We start from the raw sequence: 17,907 nt of genomic DNA, 5'->3' as shown, positions 1-17,907 counted from the left end.
GTGTTAGTAGATAGAGAAGGCAGCAGCCAGAAAAATAAACCTAAACTTGATTCTAAAAATGTAGCAACAAGAATTAAGGAGTTGTTTAGAAATTTGCAAATGTTAAGGTCCTGCTTAGAGGGTCCAAAAGACGACTGATATATCTTATTAGTAGATAACTTTTATATAACACCCACTCTGTCTGTGCTAAGTGCTTTACAATTATTATCTCATGTGATCTTAACAACACCCCTAGGAGGTAGGTGCTATTATAATTCTCATTTTACATATGAGGAAACTGAGGCAGAGACCAGTTTAGTGACTTGCCCAGGGTCACACAGTTAGTAAATGTTTCAGCCAAATTTGAACTCAGGTCTTCCTGACTCCAGGCTCAGCTCTATCCTCTGGGTCACCTAGCTGCCCTGTCATGTTAACACAAAAATAGAGGGATATCCATTCAGTTCTGTTTTGTAATACATAGAGAGGTTAAACTAGAAATAGCTATCTAGATCATATGTATAAAAACTATGTGGTCAGGTCTGTTACTCAGAGTTTGATGAAATGTATGAGGACACTGGGCTGGTCTGAAAATCTCTCTTTCCAGGTACATGAAATGAGAGCAATAAAAACATAGCTCTTTCTAAATACAACGAGAAGCTTGTTCCTTTGATGCTATGGTTATAATAAACTTTAGAGTTGAGAGGGGATTTAATGAGGAAACTGGGAAAATGGAGAAATTAAGTGACTTGCCCAAGGTCATACAGCTACTAAGTAGCATAGACTGTGAACCCAGATCCCCTACTTCCCAATCCATCATTCCTTTCACTAACCTATGTTGGTGAGATTCTCAGGGCAAGACCCTTTCCTGTAAAAGGATCAGACACATGTCTCATGGCCCCTCAGGGAGGGAGTTGTTGAGAAACTCAAAAAGTTGGCTATGATTCACTGGCTTAAAGATAGCTTCCCAGAATCCCCGAGTAGAAGGAGGTCTTGGAGGTGTTAGCCTGGAAATCAGTGGTTATCTCTCCTTTCTCAGGGGAACTCTTTGATTTCTGAGGAAGTAGAGGCAGAATAATGTAGGAGGAAGTGCTCCAGACCCCGGCACTAGGAGGTCAGAGTTAAAAAATTGACCTAATACAAATTGGTGATTTTTTTCCCCTTTCTGAGATTCAGGGGTTTAGGCCAGGATATCAGATGAGCAATAGAAACTAGAAACCATAGAAACGAAGATCTGTTCTCAGAGCCAAGTGCTTCTCTGCCTGAAGCCCAGAGTAGCAAATCACCCCTGGGAGGGGCCGTGTCCTGTGAGGAAAGAGGACCTGGAGGAGGAGGGGGAGAGCTAGGGTGCTGGCACAGTAAGTTCCTCCTGTGTCTGCACTTGTGATCTTTATGTACCTCTACTCCTCCCAAGATGTTTTGGAGGGTGTGTACCAGGTTTGGGGGAGGGGTATGTTTTGTGTATGTTTATCCCCCATAAATACTTCTGTGCATTTCAATAAATGCCTTTGCTTTGAGGCTGGTCCTCTGAGCAGAGAGATAAGGCGAGCACACTAGTGGGGGCTCGTGAAACTTTTGAGAGTGTAGACCTATAAAATACCCTGAACCTGGAGTAGTTTTCCTGCAGGTGACCCACCAAAAGTGAAAATTCCAGGGTGCAGCCCAGAGGGCACCAAAGGAGATGAGAAATTACGGGTGGAGAAAAAACCTTTATTTACATCCGATACCTTGGTTAAAAGCCTGATACCTAAGACATACAGGGAGTTAATCCATATCAAAAATTCAGCACCATTTCCCAAAAGAAAAATAGGCAAAGGATATCAACAGTTTTCAAAAAAAAAAAAAGAGTTGTAAATGATCAACAACAACAACAAAAAAAGAGTTGTAAATGATTAAAAAATGTTCCACATCACGGAGAAGAGAAATACAGATAGATTATAACAACTCTGAAGTTTCATTTCCTACCTAAGACGATGAACGATAGAAGTAATGTTGGTGGGGCTATGAAAAACCAGGCACATGAATGCACCATCTATGGAGGCCTGAACTGACCTGACTGGTCTGGAAAATAATTTGGAGTTATTGAAGAAAAGTCACTAAATTGTTCATATGATTTCACTCGATTCAGCACTGCTGCTGCTGGGCATGTATCCCAAGGAGGCCAAAGACAGAAAGAAAGGCCCTATTACAGGCTATCTGTAAAAGTACATTAAGAACCAGAAACAAATCGGGGGCCCCTCCAAGAGTGGTTCCATAAACTGTAGAATGTCAACATAGTGGAGTGTTATTGGGTTGTGAGATTATAAGACAAGGAACATGACAGTAGATAGAGAGCTGGCCTCTGAACTAGGAAGGCTTGGGTTCAAGTCTTCCTTCTAACATGTACTGGCTGTGTATGTAGGTAACTCATGTAGAACCTTTCAGTGACTCCAGAAAATTTTTGAAGACTGTGAATGGAAAAGAAGGTGCTCATTTGCAAATACAGAAGAAATTACTCACTAGGATCTTCCTAAAAATGAAAATGATTTAAAAATTCATTTTTAATGAATACAAAGAATTCTAAGAATTCAGAGGAACATAGAAAGACATTGTATGAACTGATAAAGAGTGAAGTCAGCCCAACCACTCTAATGGAAAAGGAAATTGGGAGATTGACCTGTGATTTCATGGGTGGAAGGAAACTCCTCTCCTAAGAAGGGTCCAAACTTTTTTACATTTTGTAAGGACTAGTGGCTCTCTATTATCTCTGCCTCTTGATAAATGATCAACTACTTTCTCTTCTTTTTTCACATTGTGGTGCCTGGAGGTGAGGATACCATCCCTAGTCCCCAGGAGATCCCTGTGTTTAATGACTTGATTGAGTCACACCACTAAAGCTATAACTTCCGAGCCCCCACTGATGTATTTACTTTTCATTACCTAGCCATAGGAAACATTTAGGTCAAAACAAAGGCATTTTCTAAAATGTCATGGTAAATCATCTATTTCCCCTATAAATACAAATATACTCAGCATAAGCCGGGAGAGGGTGTGTATGTAGAAAACACAATCAGAAAGGCTCTTGTATCCAATCTACCTCATTACACTTGTTTTATTGATGCCTTCTGTTTTATACACCACAGCTGTTTCCAGATACATTCCCCCAATTCCATAGAACTCTCCTGTATAATACAGAAAAATAGTTAAATCCAACCGACAGAACATTTGATATGATGGCCTGTAAAGCATTTAGCCTTTGCAGTGGCCCTACTCTGACTGTGTCAGAGTATATAGGAGGATGAGCACCTCTAGGGTGAGGGCTGCTGGCTCCTTTACAGAGCTGCTCATCTATCTGCCTTTGGTGTCCACCTTTCACCCAACTGTCACCCGTGCTTCCAAGAAGCTATAGCATGCCCAGCAACCCCACCTTGGCAAAACCATCTCAGCAGACCTGAGCCAGGTTGGAGGTAACCACCAGGAGTCTCTGTGAAGTGCTTAGAGCAATGGGGCCGAAGTTAAATAGACATGGGGGAGACCAAACCATATAGAAGGATCCCCACTGGAGCCTATTGACTTAGGAAACCACAATGTTGATGTTATCTATGTTGTACTGTATTTTTATTTATTTTGTTAAAAATTTCCCAATTACCTTTTAATCTGGTCCAGGTTGTCTTCTGGAGTTTTGTGGGCCTTGAGTTTGACACTTCTCATTTAGAGCACTGGAAAATTAATCGTCTTGTCTTCGTGTGTAGAGAAGGCACTTGAACCAAATTCTTCCTCTTCATCTATTATGTCATACGTGAAATGACTAGAATTCAAAAGAACACCAAAAGCCAGCTGATCTCAAACTGAAGGTGATCACCAATATGAATTCTAGGAAATAGATGGTGAAATAGGGTAGATTCTGTATGGAAGATGTATGGAAAAGCAAGACCAAAAGTGATACAGCATTAGAAGACACAGATGGTACCCACGTTAGATTAATTGAAGCATTGAAGGAAATAGTAGCCCAGAATCTTAGATTCAAACAATTATAGAGAATTATAGATTCTAGATTCATGAATCTGTATCTTGAATCTAGATTCTAGAATCTTGGAATGGGCAGCTAGGTGTCAAAGTGGATAGAGCACAAGGCCTGGAGTCGGGAAGACTCATCTTACTAAGTTCAAATTTTGCCTCAGACATTTCCTAGCTATGTGACCTTGGGCAAGTCACTTAACCTTGTTTGCCTCAGTTTCCTCATCCATAAAATGAACTGGAGAACCACTGCAGTATCTTTGCCAAGAAAACCCCCAAATGGGATCACAAAGAGTGGGATATGACTGAAAAATGACTGAACAACAACAATAAATAATCTTGGAATTATAGAATTCTGACTTGCAAGGGTCTGACCCTCCATCAGCTACTAAATGTGGAGTGGTTTGAAAAACATTGTTCTCTACTGCCTAATAGCTGTAGAAGATTGTACCAGTATGCTTGCTTCTCTCTTAGATGTTGTCCAATTGGACTTCCCACTCCATGTAGGATATTCCCTCTAGAGTATATCTGATTATCTGGTCTTCTCTTGAAAGCCTCCAAGGACAGAGAGATCACTACCTCACAAGATAACCTATTCTATTTTTGGGGGGTTTTGATAGGAGTCCTAGCTTCCTTTAAGTCCCAACTAAAATCCCTTCTTTTGCTGGAAACCTTCCCTATTCCCTCTTAATTCTAGTGTCTTCCTTCTGTTAACTATTTCCTATTTATCCTGTATATAGCTTGCTTTGTTTATATTTGTTTACTCATCCTCTCTTCCATGAGATTGTAAGCTCCTCGAGGGCAGGGACTGTCTTTTGCCTCTTTTTGTATTCCCAGAACTTAGCACAGTGCCTGGAACATAGTAGTTACTTAATAAACGTTTATTGATTGAGTTCTTCTCTTGTTTTCCAACCTAACCTGTCCTCTCCTTATCCTGGTTGTCTTTCTTTATTTCAAGTTCAGAAATGGAGGAGGTCCGTGTGGGTGCCCCCTGGAGACACCTGCTAAAACAGTGCCCTAAAAATGCCCTTCCTTTGCTTGCGGTAAACAGTGCCAGTTTTTTTTATGTATCTTTTTCACTTTGGTAAGAGGTCTTGAGTAACCAGGCCCTTGCAGTTCCGGGAAAAGGGAGATTAGGGGATGTGGGAGGTATGTGGCTTTGCTACTAGCCAGAAGTGTTACTTGGGCTGGCCAGGGCTACAGAGAAACAGTGTTATGCCAGTGTGGAGCAGAGACCTCCACTCCCCCTCTCCATCTACTCCTCATCTTCTTAGCTGGCTGACTTCTTAGGTTTTATCTGACTGCTCAGGGCCCTTGTCAGACTTCTGGAGGACAAAGACAATGAAAAACTCAACCTCTTGATTGAGTGAATACTCATGAGTGGAGCAGGGTAGATTAAGGAACCCGGGGTGGGGGGGAGTCTCCTCAGGCAAATGACTTGACTTCTCCAGACCTCAATTTCCTCATTTGCCATATAGGGATGATGACCTGTGTCCTGACCACCTCTCAGGGTTGTTGAGAGTATCAAATCATAGGAGATCAGAGCTGGGAAGGGCCTTAGAACAGGGAATACCCTAATTGGGAGGAGCTTTCCAACCTAGAATATCAGAAATTGGAGGGGAGGGTAGAACCTGAAAACATGGAGCATCAGAGCTGGGAAGGGCCTTACTGACCAGCTAAGTGCTTTATAAATACTATTTCATTTAATTCTCACAACAAGCCTGGAAGATAGGAGCTGTTATTATCCTTATTTTACACTTGATGAAACTGAGGCAAGCAGGCGAAATTACTTGTCTAACTGGCAAGAGTCTGGGACTGGATTGGAACTCGGGTCTTCCTGACTCCATGCTTAGCCTTCTATCCACTAATCCTCACTTACTCAATGAATGTCTGCATGTCAGAGCTATTGGGAACAACCTTAGAACATGGAATATCAGAGCTGGGAGGGTCTTTAGGACATGCCATGCAAAGTGGCTTAGTAGTCAGAGAACAAAACTTGAGTGAGGGAGACCTCAGTTCAAATCCTGATTCAGACATCTACCAACGTATGTGAATCTGCTCATCACCTCACCTGTGAGCCTCAGTTTCCTCATTTGGAAAATGGAAAGAACAATAGGGTTGTGGTGATAAGATGACACCACCAGGGACAGTGCTTTGTAAAACCTTCAAGGAATGAATGTCAGGTAGCGTTAACACACAAGGTCAGACCTTGAAGAGCTTAGTACGTGTTTGGCACATAGTAGGTGCTTAATAAATGTTTATTGAATTGAATTGAAAAGACCTTAGAAGCTGGAATAAGAGCTAGGAGGGCTCTTAGAACAGAGGATGTTATGGCCTCGATGGTCCACTTCTTGGAACATAAAATGACAGCGCTGGGAGGGGCCTAAAGGCATAAAATGCTAGAACCAGCAGTGATCTCAGAGGTCAGTCCACAAGCTCACCTGTTTTGTGTCTTGGACGCCTGTGGCAGCCCGTCTGGTGAAACTTATGTACCCCCTTCTCCTAGCTCTGTTTTTAAATTCCAAAGAAAGCAGGGTTACAAAGGAAACCAATTCTATACTGATATAGCTATATATTTTTTTTAAAGTTCACAGACCACAAGTTAAGAACGCTTGGGCAGTCTCATATTACAGAGGAGGAAACTGCCAAACTGCCTGCCCTCCGATAATGGATATGTGGTGGTGAGAAGAGAGAATCAGGAGAAGAGGAATCAGCATCAATGCACCCTGGGGGGGGTGAGGTGCTCGGACTCCTGGACCCAATTCCAGAGCCCTAGAGGACTTTGACTTGTGCGCGCGTATGCGCGCTCAATCTTGTGATGTAAGCCTTAATCACAGAATCCTAAATTAGAACCAGAAGAGACTTTAAAAATCATCTTGTCCACACCCTTCGGTTTTTAAACAGATGAGGAAACTGAGGCCCATAAAGCGGAAGTGGCTTGCTGGGGATCCCACAGCTAGACGTGGGGCAGATAGGAAGGGTTTGGTGACATTCTGTGTACAGTATATAAAAGGCTTCCCGTGTGGGGAGGAGGTCACACTGACTTCTCGCTTGGAGCACACGTGAAGGAGCTGAGGCTTGGAGAGGGAAGTGAGCTGCCCCAGAACCCCGTCCGAGAGAGGTATGAGAAGGGAAGCTCGGGGGCGAGTTGGGGACTGTGGTTTGTAAGTAAGGGAGCCGGGAGGTGTGTGTCTGTATGTGTGTGTGTGTGTGTGGGGGGTGTGTAAGGGCTGCCAGCGCATTCCGGGAGACTAGGAGCTGTGAGGTGGGGAGCCGGAGACACACCGACTTTGGGGGCCCGAGACCGGCCCGCCCCGGCGAGCGCCGGAGGGCCCGGGCAGGTGTGGGCGGGTAGAACTCGCGGGAAAAAAGGGAGGGAAACAGGAAGCTGGGGGAGGAGTGTTGCCTCGGGGAGGGTGGGGAGGGGTCAGAAGTCCAGTGGAAGGGGAGGAAAGAGGAGATGGGGGGGAAGAGGGAGGTACTGGGGAGGGGCAAAGGGAGGAGAGGTGGGAAGGGAGGGAGGAAAGGAGGGTGAAGAGAGAGAAGGAAAGAAGCGGAGAGGAAGGAGAGAAGAAAGGGAGGGAAGGAGGGGAAGGAAGGAAAAGAGGAGAGGGAGAGGAAAGGACGGGGTCTGTGTGTGTGGGAGTGTCGTTGGATGGTTGGATGGGACCTTAGGAGTCTGGGTGGGAGGAGAAAGAAGAGGAGGGCGAGGAGGAGAAAAGGGGAGGGGAGGAGCTCAGGACCCCGCCCCCTCCCTGCACCGCCGCGGACTTGCCGCCTCCGCCCCAGCTGCGGGACCCAGGAGTCCGAGGCGGTGGGAGCAGGCGGGTACCGGCGGGGCAGCATGCGGGGTAAGGGCGGGGCGGGGAGAATGCCCAGGAGCTCGTCGGAGTGGGGGGCTCCGGCCAGGCTGCGGTGGCGTTGGGCCGGAGGGTGTGGGTGGGCGCTGGACAAGCCAGCGGGCGACTTCTCTTAGCCGGGAGAGCCGAGCTAGTGAGCGTGCTTAGGGATCCAGGCTGAGTCTCCTGCTTGGGGTGGGCATGCAGGCTTGGCTCCTTCCCCAGCGGGCCCCTGCCCTGCTTCCCCAGCAGTCTTGTGTTCTGGCCGACAGGATGCTGCCCCCGGGAAGAGTCAGGAAGCCGCTTCTGGAGTGCAGGGAAAGGAGAGTGGGAGAAGGGTCGGTGGGAGCTAGTTCTCCCTGGCCCTGAAACAAGGAGGTGGTGCCCCGGGAAGGGTCCTGGGCCGGAGGGAAGGGAGCTCCCAGCGTCCCAAACCCCTTCTACTCCTGCTAGGAAGGAGGAGAAGGAGCTGACTTAAATCATCCCGGGGTGAGAGAGAACCCACGGCTGGGCTCATTTCCTCCCCTTTCCCCCATGCACTAGGGAGATCAGGAACACGACCCCTGTGGAGGGGTGGTGTGGGAGTATCATACAAGGCAGATAGTATTTCAGAAATGCCGAGTTTGGTACCTGCGGAAGAGAGGCGTGGGAATGGTATGGATACGTTCTGCACATCTGGCTAAGTCCCTTTCCCCTCTGGTTCTTGGAGTAGACAGTGATGGAGCCGGGCAAGACTGCTACTAATGGTTTCAAGTCCTTCCCAGCTCTATTGGGCTGCAGTACTGGGCCATAAGATCCCCTCCACCTGTAGCACTTTCTATTCCAAAGTCGGTCCTGGGGTTTTATGTTCTGTGTCCCCAAGTCTCTTCTACCTTCACCATTCTATAGATGCGCTAAGGCAGTGGTGTCGAATTCAAATAGAAACCGAACATTGTCTGGCTTGTATTGTATGCTTATTTGTTTTGTCAAAGATTTCCCAATTACATTTTAACCTAGTTGGGGAGTTTGACAACTCTGTTCTAAGGTCCTTACCATTTTTGACAAATTGTGTTTTAAGGTTTCTCCTCCATCTGACATTCTATGATATTTTCTGCTTGTAATATCCTATACTCTAATGCCTTTCGTTCCCAGTTCTGATGTTCTGTGTTCTAAGGTCTCTCCCAACTCTGACTTTTGGTGTTCTACAATCCCTCCTGGATCTGCCATTCTTTGATCTCTTCTACCTGTGACACTCTATAATCTTAAGTCTCTTCCAGTTCTGACAGTCTGTGTTCTCAGGTTCTTCCCAGTTCTGATGTTCTGTGTTCTAAAGTTTTTCCTAGATCTGACATTCTTGGATCTTTTCCATGTGTAACATTCTATAATCTTAAGCCTTTTCCAGTTCTGATGTTCTTTGTTCACAGGTTCCTGCTAATTCTCACATTCTGTGTTTTAAGGTAACTTGCTGGCTCTCGTATTCTAGGATTTTTGTGAAGCAATCCATCCCCCCATGTAGCTTTTCCTTTTTCTTTTTGACTCTATGGGTTGAGTCAGCCATCTAGGGCCATATCTCCTTGTCTTCAGAGCCCCTGACCCTTACAGGGCACCTGTATTGTTCCTCCCACGTGACTACAGACTCAGAGGATGAGGCCATGAAGCCCCCATTGGCAGCTGAAGTGGAGGAGGAGGTGGGCTCTGAGGAAGAAGAGCTGTGGGAGAAAATCGAGGGTATCCGGCACAAGCTGACTCGAGCGCTCAATCCCGCCAAGCTCACCCCGTATCTGCGCCAGTGTCGGGTGATTGATGAGCAGGATGAAGAGGAGGTGCTAAGCACCTATAGTTTCCCCTGTAGGATCAACCGAACTGGTGAGAAGCTGGACCTTTGGACTGAGGGAGAGAGCAGGGAGGGGGCTTCTTAGGAGGTGCTGTTGAAGGCTTTCTTTCTTCTGGGAGTGAACATTGTCATACGGTGGAAACCTGGGGGCTAGGATACTTGGGTTAGAGATTCTAGCTGTGCTGTGTGCTCTTGGGCAAATGACTTCCCTTCCCTGGGCCTCTGTTTCTCTGTCTTAAAATGAGGTACAGGGACCAAAGTGATGTAATAATAATAATAACAGGTAGGATTTAACATTTGCAAGGTGCTTTATGTGTGTTAACTCATTTGATCCTCACAACAACACATATTACAGATGAGAAAACAGGCAGATGGATTAAATGACCTTCTCGAGGTCACAGAACTAGTAAGTGTCAGAGGTGGGATTTGAATTCAGGTCTTCCTGACTCTAGGCACAGTGCCCCTACCTAATATATTAGATCCCTTCCATCTCTCTTCCTTCTTCTATAAAATGAAATCAAAGGATGATGAAATTTAGAGCTATTTTAATTATGCCAAAAGACCTCAAGTTAGGGTCTCTTCTACTTATAATTTCTATGGACTTTTGTAATTCCGTGAGGATCTAAAGCATGAATGTTTGTGGCATAATACCTGAGTACTGGTCTACAGCCTTAGGCATGTCTGTTTCCCTCTCTTGGCCTCAGTTTCTCCATCTGTAAAATAAAGGCATTGGGATCAATAATCTGTAAGATCTCTCTAGCTTGAAGTCCTAGCACTTCATCTGTTCTTAGCTACAGCCCCTCAATTTATCCATCTCATCCCAGGGCGACTGATGGATATCCTGAGATGTCGTGGTAGGCGAGGTTATGAGGCTTTTCTGGAGTCCCTAGAGTTCTACTACCCAGAACACTTCACCTTACTGACTGGGAGGGAGCCTGCTCGCCTGCTCAACGCTGCTCCATGATCTTGGGTGAGTAGGCCTTCTCTTTTTCTTCTCTGCGGGAGAGAGTCCTTAGAAACAACGGCTTTGAATTTCAGAGAAGAGATATACAGTAGGGGATCCTAGGGATCCCAAATGAGACCTGGAGGGTCTTGTCTGCTCCGTGGATTATTGAGGGATAGGAAGAGAGGGAGGGGACATCAGGTGACCGGGTGGCTGTTAGGCTTTGGAGAAGTCTGTTCTTTTCTAGCCTGTTTCTTCTTCTGTACCATGTGGATGATAACAAAGCTTGGTGTAATGGAAAGAACGTTGGTTTTGGAGCCGAAGGACCTGGGTTTGAATCCAGACTGCTGTTTATAAGCTATGTGACCTTGAGGTCATCTCCCATAATTTCTGTAGGCTACAGTTTGCTCAGCTGTAACATGGACATAATAATGCTTGCATCATTTGCCTCACTGGATGATTTTGAGGAAAGCCCTTTGTGAACCTTAAAACACTAGACAAATGTGAGGGGTCACTGTTACTCTTCCTTTTCTGGAAGAGTAGATCAGCCTGTGTTCAGCAGCAGGAAGAACGTAAGGCAGATAGGAGGAAGGACTTCCTGAGAGAGGATGGGGTGTGTGTGTGTGTACATGCACGTGAACACTGGAATAGGAGAGTATCTAGCTTTTCCATCTTCTGAGAAATATTGTATTAGTATATTTTAAATGATATCACTTGTTTTCTATGTCACCTTTCATTTCCAGGTATACTTCCTCTTGCTCTCTCCAGAGAGCCCCCTTTATAGCACAGGGAAGGAAAAAAAATTGGTTCAGCATAAGTACCCCACACATCTGCCCTATTTACCAGTATATATACTCCTTCACAAGTCCCCCTTCCAAGGAGGGAAAGTGCTTCATTTTTTCTGCAGAGATTTAAGAATAGATTTGATAATGTTCAGTTGCTATTCTGCTTGAATGGAGAAGACTGACTCAGATGATAAAGGAGTATAGTGTGATTTCATTGCTATAAGGAACTCCAGGATGAGGAAATACCCTTCACCAATGCGGGTCAGCACCTGCTCTGCAACTCAGAATCTTAGAGAGTATTGAGAAGTTAAGTGACTTACTTGTCCAGTGTATGTCAGAGATGGGACTTGAATCCAGAATGTCCTAGCTCTGAGGCCAGTGGCCCATCCTCTACAGAAGACCACAAGTAATATTTCACTCTGTATCTGTATCTAGATAGCTAGATGGTTGGGTCATCTAGGTGGAGAAGTGGATGGAGGGCCAGACCTGAAGTCAGGAAGACTCATCTTCCGGAGTTCAAATCTGGCCTCAGACTCTTACCAGCTATGTGACCCCGGGCAAGTCACTTAACTCTGTTTGCCTCAGTTGCCTTATCTGTAAAATGAGCTAGAGAAGGAAATGTCAAACCACTCCAGTATCTCTTCCAAGAAAACTCCAGGCGGGGTCACAAAGAGTTGGAAATGACTGACTTAACTGAACATGATAGATACGTAGACAGAGATTTCTAGTTTAAAAAGTACTTATGTTGATATGCTTTTATTTCCCATTTAATAGAAGAGGAAACTGAGACTTGGTGAGTGAGAGTGACTTGTCCAGCTCGTTAAATGGCTAAGCCGGGATTAGAACCTGGGTAGACGTGCCCCTTTGGGACTTTGAGTGGGAGCTGAGCAAGGTTTGGGATGCTCACCTGTCACTTGCCCCCTTGCAGATGAGGAGGGTCCCGAGGGCCTGACCCAGTTCCTGATGACAGAGGTGAGGCGGCTCCGAGAGCAGCGCAAGGCCCCAGCTACAGAGGGAGCAGCAGTTGCAGGCCCAGACCCGGGCTCTGGAGGAGGAGCGGGCCACACTGGAACGCAAGCTAGGGGAGCAGCTGCAGGCCCAAGAACGGTGTCAGCGACTCCGTGAGGACTGGGAGTCGGGTAGCCTGGAGCTGCTGAGGCTCAAGGAGGAGAACTACATGATAGCCATGCGCCTGGCCCAGCTGAGTGAAGAGAAGAACACAGCCGTCTTGCGCAGCCGAGACCTGCAGCTGTTGGTATGGGCCAGGGGTCCCTGGGAGTCAGCGGAGGGTGGGGGTGATGTCCGGGCATGTGCTAACCTTCCTTGAGAACCCACCTCAAAATTCCCTTCTGTGACATTCAGCCTACCTTGGTAGAGAGAGCTTTGGTGTCAGAGAATCAGAGTTTAAATTCCAGTCACCACTTACAAGCTGTGTGACCTTGGGCTAGACCCTTTACTGTTCTGGGCCTCAGTTTCTTCATCTACAAAATGGGAAGAATTTTGCTGAATCTCCAGGTTATTATATGAATCAAATATAGCAATGTCTGTAAAGCTTTTTACATTTTTTAAAAAATGTAGCTAGATCTATCATTACTATATCAGTGATTATAGTCTATGGGCAGTAAAAACATCGAGGTGGTGCAGTGGATAGATTACTGGGCCTGGGGTCATGAAGTCCTTAGTGTCCCAGACAAACCTGTTACCTTTGTGACCCAAGGCAAGTCAGTGCCTCACTCTCCCCAACTGTAAAATGGGGATAATAATAGCACCACCTCTCTCCCACGGCTGTTGTGAAGATCAAAGCAGATAATTTGTAAAGTGCTTTGCAAAGCGCTTAAAGTGCTATAGCAGTGCTGTATTATTATTAATAGTAGGTGGCATGCATCTGTTGATTTAAGGTTTGCGTGGGGCTTTATAAAAATTATCTCATCTGAGCTTCACAACAGCCCAGTGAGGGAGGTTGGAACATCAGGGAAAATCATTTGATCTGGTCTAAATTCATGTGATCGTGTGGGGTTTAGTGACCAGTGCTGGACTTGGCATCAGGAACACCTGGGTTCTAATCCTGCCTCTTGGCATGTCCCAGGAGGGACCTTGGACCAATCACTTAACCTCCCAGTTTCCTCATTTGTGAAATGGGAATAACCATAGCACCTACATCAAGTGTGGTTGTGAAGATCATATAAGATCATATGTGTGAAGTGCTTTGGAAACCTTAAAGGCCTACAGAAATGGAGGTTATGATTATTAAATTTTTGATTGTTTCTGGTCTGGATCCATGACTTTATTGACATAGGGAACTCTTGGAGTGAAAACTCCTATATCAATTATAAATTATATTCTTAGAGGGTTGCCTTGGACACTGAGAAGCTGTGACTTGCTCTCCGTTAATATCTGTGTCACTGTAAATCATAAAGAACATAAAAATCCTAGATCTTGATCTGGAAGAGACCTCAGATGCCACTGAGTCTGACACCCTCCCTCCCTCCCATTTTACAGGTGGGGAAACTGAGGCCCAGAGAGGGGAAATGATTTGTCCAGGGTCACATTGCTAGTGTCAGAGACAGGATTTGAACCCAGGTCTTTCTGACTGTAAGGCAGCCTCTGTTTATATGTCATGCTGCCTCTCCGTTATTATTATTTCCATCATTATTATTATATCACTGTAGCTGACTCCTTTGGCCAGAGCATCATGTGGTTCAGGGTGGCGTCTTGGGCCTCAGTCCCTGTGGATCATTTTGCAATTCTAAAGTGGTAAAGACCTTCCGCCTGTCCTCTACTCCCCACTTTTTTATTTTTTTAACCACCAAGGCTTGATATGAGTCATGTGGCAGATGGGGTGAGAAAGTGTAGCTGGTTTAGACCAAACCTCTCTCCTAGAGGTAGAGCCCAGTGTGCTTTCTTTGACTCTTTGCCATCAGTCACACACAAAGGGGTCCCAGGGGCCTGTCAGTGTTGTAGCGTGGGCCCAAGGTTGGGCTGTGATACGAGGTGTGCATGAATGGAGCTCCTGGGTCCACCCTGTGGTTGTTTATGAGGTTGTTGTGGGCCTGTAGGCTGATTGTCATGATTTGTGTTTGGCCCTAGGCAGCTTGCATGAAGTTTGGTTTGTGTGTCTGTGCTGTTGACTGTCCATGAGAGTGTAGACTGGTTGTAATCATCACAAGTGAAGCAGAAGTGATTCTTCTTCAGGTACTGTGTAGATTCTGTGGCCTCGAAGCTAGAGAGAGTCAGAATCAATAAATGAATCAAAAAGCATCTACTAAGCACTTGCTATGTGCCAGACACTGAGGTAGGCACTAGAGGTACAAAAGGAAAATAGTTTCTGCCGTCAAGGAGCTTATGTTCTTTCTGAGACCTAACTACCCAGCTCTGCTGCTAAGCATACCCCAACTCCTCTCCCTCCCTCCCTCCCAACCTTGGGTCCTGCTCTGAGATTCTATGATTCTGTGCTCTCTGCTCATCAATGTGTGGCTACAGGGGTGTGTATTGGTGTTAGGCTATAGGTTAGGTGTGTGTGTGTGTGTGTGTGTGTGTGTGTGTGTGTGGCTGTGTGTGTGTGTTTGTGTATTTGTGTGTATTTATCACTAGACTTGAATGGACATCAGGTACCGACAGCCGGTCTATCATATTTCCTGACCTGGAAGCAAAAATGAAGATTTCTTCCTGAGCCTCATATGGGGAGGGGGCTGGCCCTTGGTTCCTGGTCTTTGAGATGCCTGTAATCTTCGGAAGGGTGCTACTAGTCTGGGGAACTGGGAGACCTGGATTTTAGTGCTGACTCTGTCTCTATCTCCCTTTTTTTATCTTGGGCAAGTTACTCCTCATCTCTGAGCCTCAGTTTTCTCATCTGTAATAATATTGATAATAGATCTAATAAGCTATTATTAATTTATTATTCTTGTTATTAATATATTTATTTTATGAATTTATATATTTATAAATATAGCATATAAATATATTTATAAATTTATAATTAATATATTATTAATAAATATAAATAATATTTATATAGCCCTTTAAGCCTGGCAAGGCACTTTAGAAATATGATCTCATTTGATTCGCTCCTAATAGCTATCCAAGGAGATAGGTACTATTATTCCTCATTTTATGAGGGAGGAAATAAGAGGGTCAAATGACTTGCCAGGGTCATACGGTAAGTCATAGGATCACAGAATTATAAATTTAGAGCTGGAAGGGAACTTCCAGACCATTCAGTTCCACTTCTTCCATTTTGTAGATTAAGAAACTGAGGCTGAGACAAATCAAGTGACTTGCTCAGGACGGCGTGGCCAGTAAGTGTCTCAGGCGCAATTCAAACCCTGGTTTTTCTTAACATGTATCCAGCACTAAGGGCCCTTCGGGTTCTAAAAGAATGAGCTGACTCTGTGTGTGTGTGCATGTGCTTGTGTGTGCACGTGTCTTCCTTTGGGGCCTGCACTGTGGGGCGTGTTCTTTTCCAAGGTGATTTCTCCACCTTGGGTACCCTCTGGGCACCAGGCTCTGGCATGCACTGAAGGGATGCTGGGGAAGGACAGGCGTGTGGGTGGGAGGGGACTCTGGGCCATGAGTTCATAGAGACCTTTGGCCAACAGTGACTGCATTCTTCTGTCTGCCCCTCTTCCTGACCTGACATTTTTCTAAGAACTTCACGGTGGTGCCCTTTTGGTTTGCGCTATTCATAGGAGTCACAGCCAACTCTGGAATTCTGGGAAGCCTTTTCAACATGCAGTTTTCTGACTTTCAAGGACACGCCGTAGCTCTACCTAGATGTTAACTGGGTGTCTTGGTGTGTAGGCTCTGCTGAGAAGTCCTTCAAGTCTCTGATAAGGTTCAGTTGAGTTTCCATTTGACAAGCATTTATTGGGACTCTGAGAGCAGAATCAGGGAGCAGAGGTGGTCACAGCTGGAAGAAACCTTGGAATATATAATGTTAGAACTTTTTAGATTCTCACAACCGGAAAGGACCTTAGCATACAGAATATACCTGAACTGGAAGGAATCCTACAAGGCGGAAGGACTTCAGCGCTGGGGGGGGTCCTTAAAACATAGAATGTCAAAGCTGGAGAGGGGACCTTAGAAAACATTGATCGTAACTCCTCATTTTACAAGTGAGGGGACTGAGGCCCAGGTGAGGAAATGCTGCCCAAGATCACACAGGGGGTTAACACTAGAGGGACCAGGTGCATCAATTAATGCAAAAGAATGTTAGAATTTTACTCTGAAACAATATATTTTATATATGAATATAGCAACATCAGTCCCTTATGCCATTAATTCAGTCCATCAAACCTCCCTACTGTGCGCCAGGCCTATAGTCAAGCCACTAGCACGTGAAGACACAGACAAAACTGTCTCTACCCTCAATGAGATCCCTTTCTCCTGGGCTTTCAGGATGGGAGACGACACATAGAAAGATAAGTACATGCAGGATAAGTGGAAGAAGTAGAGGGCATTTTCAACTTGGGGAATCCAAAAGGGCTTCCCATTAGAAGGGGCTTGTCTGCCATGGCTTCTAGGAAGCTATGCATCCCAGGTGTAGGGGATCACCTGGGTGAAAGCCTCAGTTTCTTCATCTGTAAATGGGAATAATAATGCCTGGGTCACCTACTTCCCATGGTTCTTGGGAGGGAAAGTATTTTGTAGATCAAAGGTTTATTAGTTTAGAGCTAGAAGGGTCCAGACCTCCCATTTTACAGATGAGGAAACCTAGGTCTTCCTAACTCTGAGGCCATTCATACTGATGCACTGACATTCAAAATGGCCAATAAGCACTGGAGAAATGTGAGTTGTAATTAGTTTGCATTCACTTTGCATATATTTTGTTTTTATTTTCTATGAATGTGTGGCTTCCTTACATAGTATGTAAGCTCTGTGAGGGCGGTGACTGTTACTCATCTGTAACTTTGTATCCTCAGTGCCTGACACATAGTAGGTGCTGAAGAAATGCTTGCTTCTGGAAAGGGCCTGCTGATGGGCTGCCCAACGCAGCAGCTAACCAGTCCCCAGATCCCTTTCCCTGGCCATCATTTCCCTTTGTGTATTGTCTCCTCTGTTAGAATGTAAGCTGCCTGAGAGCAGGTACCCTCTCACTTTTGTCTTTGGTTCTCCGGTGCCTGATACACAGTAGCTGCTGATAATACTCACCGATGATTGTTATTAAAAGATAAAGGGCTGAGACATGAGTAGGAAGTGCGTCATGGCTTAGAGCCCCGGCTGACCATCTTTCCCTCCTTGCTCTCCTCCCAGGTAGACCAGCTTCGGTGCAAGGTAAGCCGGCTAGAGGAAGAGTGCTCCATGCTCCGGAGAGCCCGGAGCCCAGCCCCCTCTGCCCTAGACATGGAGGAGAAGGATCCCGAAGCGCCTGACCTCATCTCCGAGCTGCAGGCTGAGAATCAGAGACTGACCACTTCCCTTCGAGAGCTTCAGGAAGGCCTAAAGCAGGTCCTGAGCCCTGGAGGGTTGGGTGGGCCAGGACCCCCTCCCACACCTCCTTTTCTGTCCTTATGAAGGCTTCTGATGACAGGGACAGTGTTCTGTTCTGTTTCGTTCTCC

General features: G+C 45.7%; 1 protein-coding gene across 1 annotated transcript in view; it reads left to right on the top strand.

Annotated features, from left to right (window-relative positions):
• Positions 1 to 7,576: 7,576 nt before the first annotated feature.
• The window catches only part of CARD10 (caspase recruitment domain family member 10), a 44,143-nt gene continuing 33,812 nt past the window's right edge, over positions 7,577 to 17,907 (top strand). The window contains 7 exon segments of the mRNA XM_078147257.1: positions 7,577 to 7,823; positions 9,426 to 9,656; positions 10,449 to 10,564; positions 10,567 to 10,594; positions 12,281 to 12,354; positions 12,356 to 12,607; positions 17,602 to 17,796. Of these exon segments, the coding sequence (XP_078003383.1) occupies positions 7,628 to 7,823; positions 9,426 to 9,656; positions 10,449 to 10,564; positions 10,567 to 10,594; positions 12,281 to 12,354; positions 12,356 to 12,607; positions 17,602 to 17,796 (1,092 nt within the window). The 5' untranslated portion in view covers positions 7,577 to 7,627.

Source organism: Phascolarctos cinereus, unplaced genomic scaffold, assembly GCF_003287225.1.
Source record: "Phascolarctos cinereus isolate Bilbo 61053 unplaced genomic scaffold, phaCin_HiC Scaffold_1;HRSCAF=81, whole genome shotgun sequence".
In the NCBI taxonomy this organism is placed as follows: domain Eukaryota; kingdom Metazoa; phylum Chordata; class Mammalia; order Diprotodontia; family Phascolarctidae; genus Phascolarctos; species Phascolarctos cinereus.
This window is presented reverse-complemented; position numbering and strand designations above follow the sequence as displayed.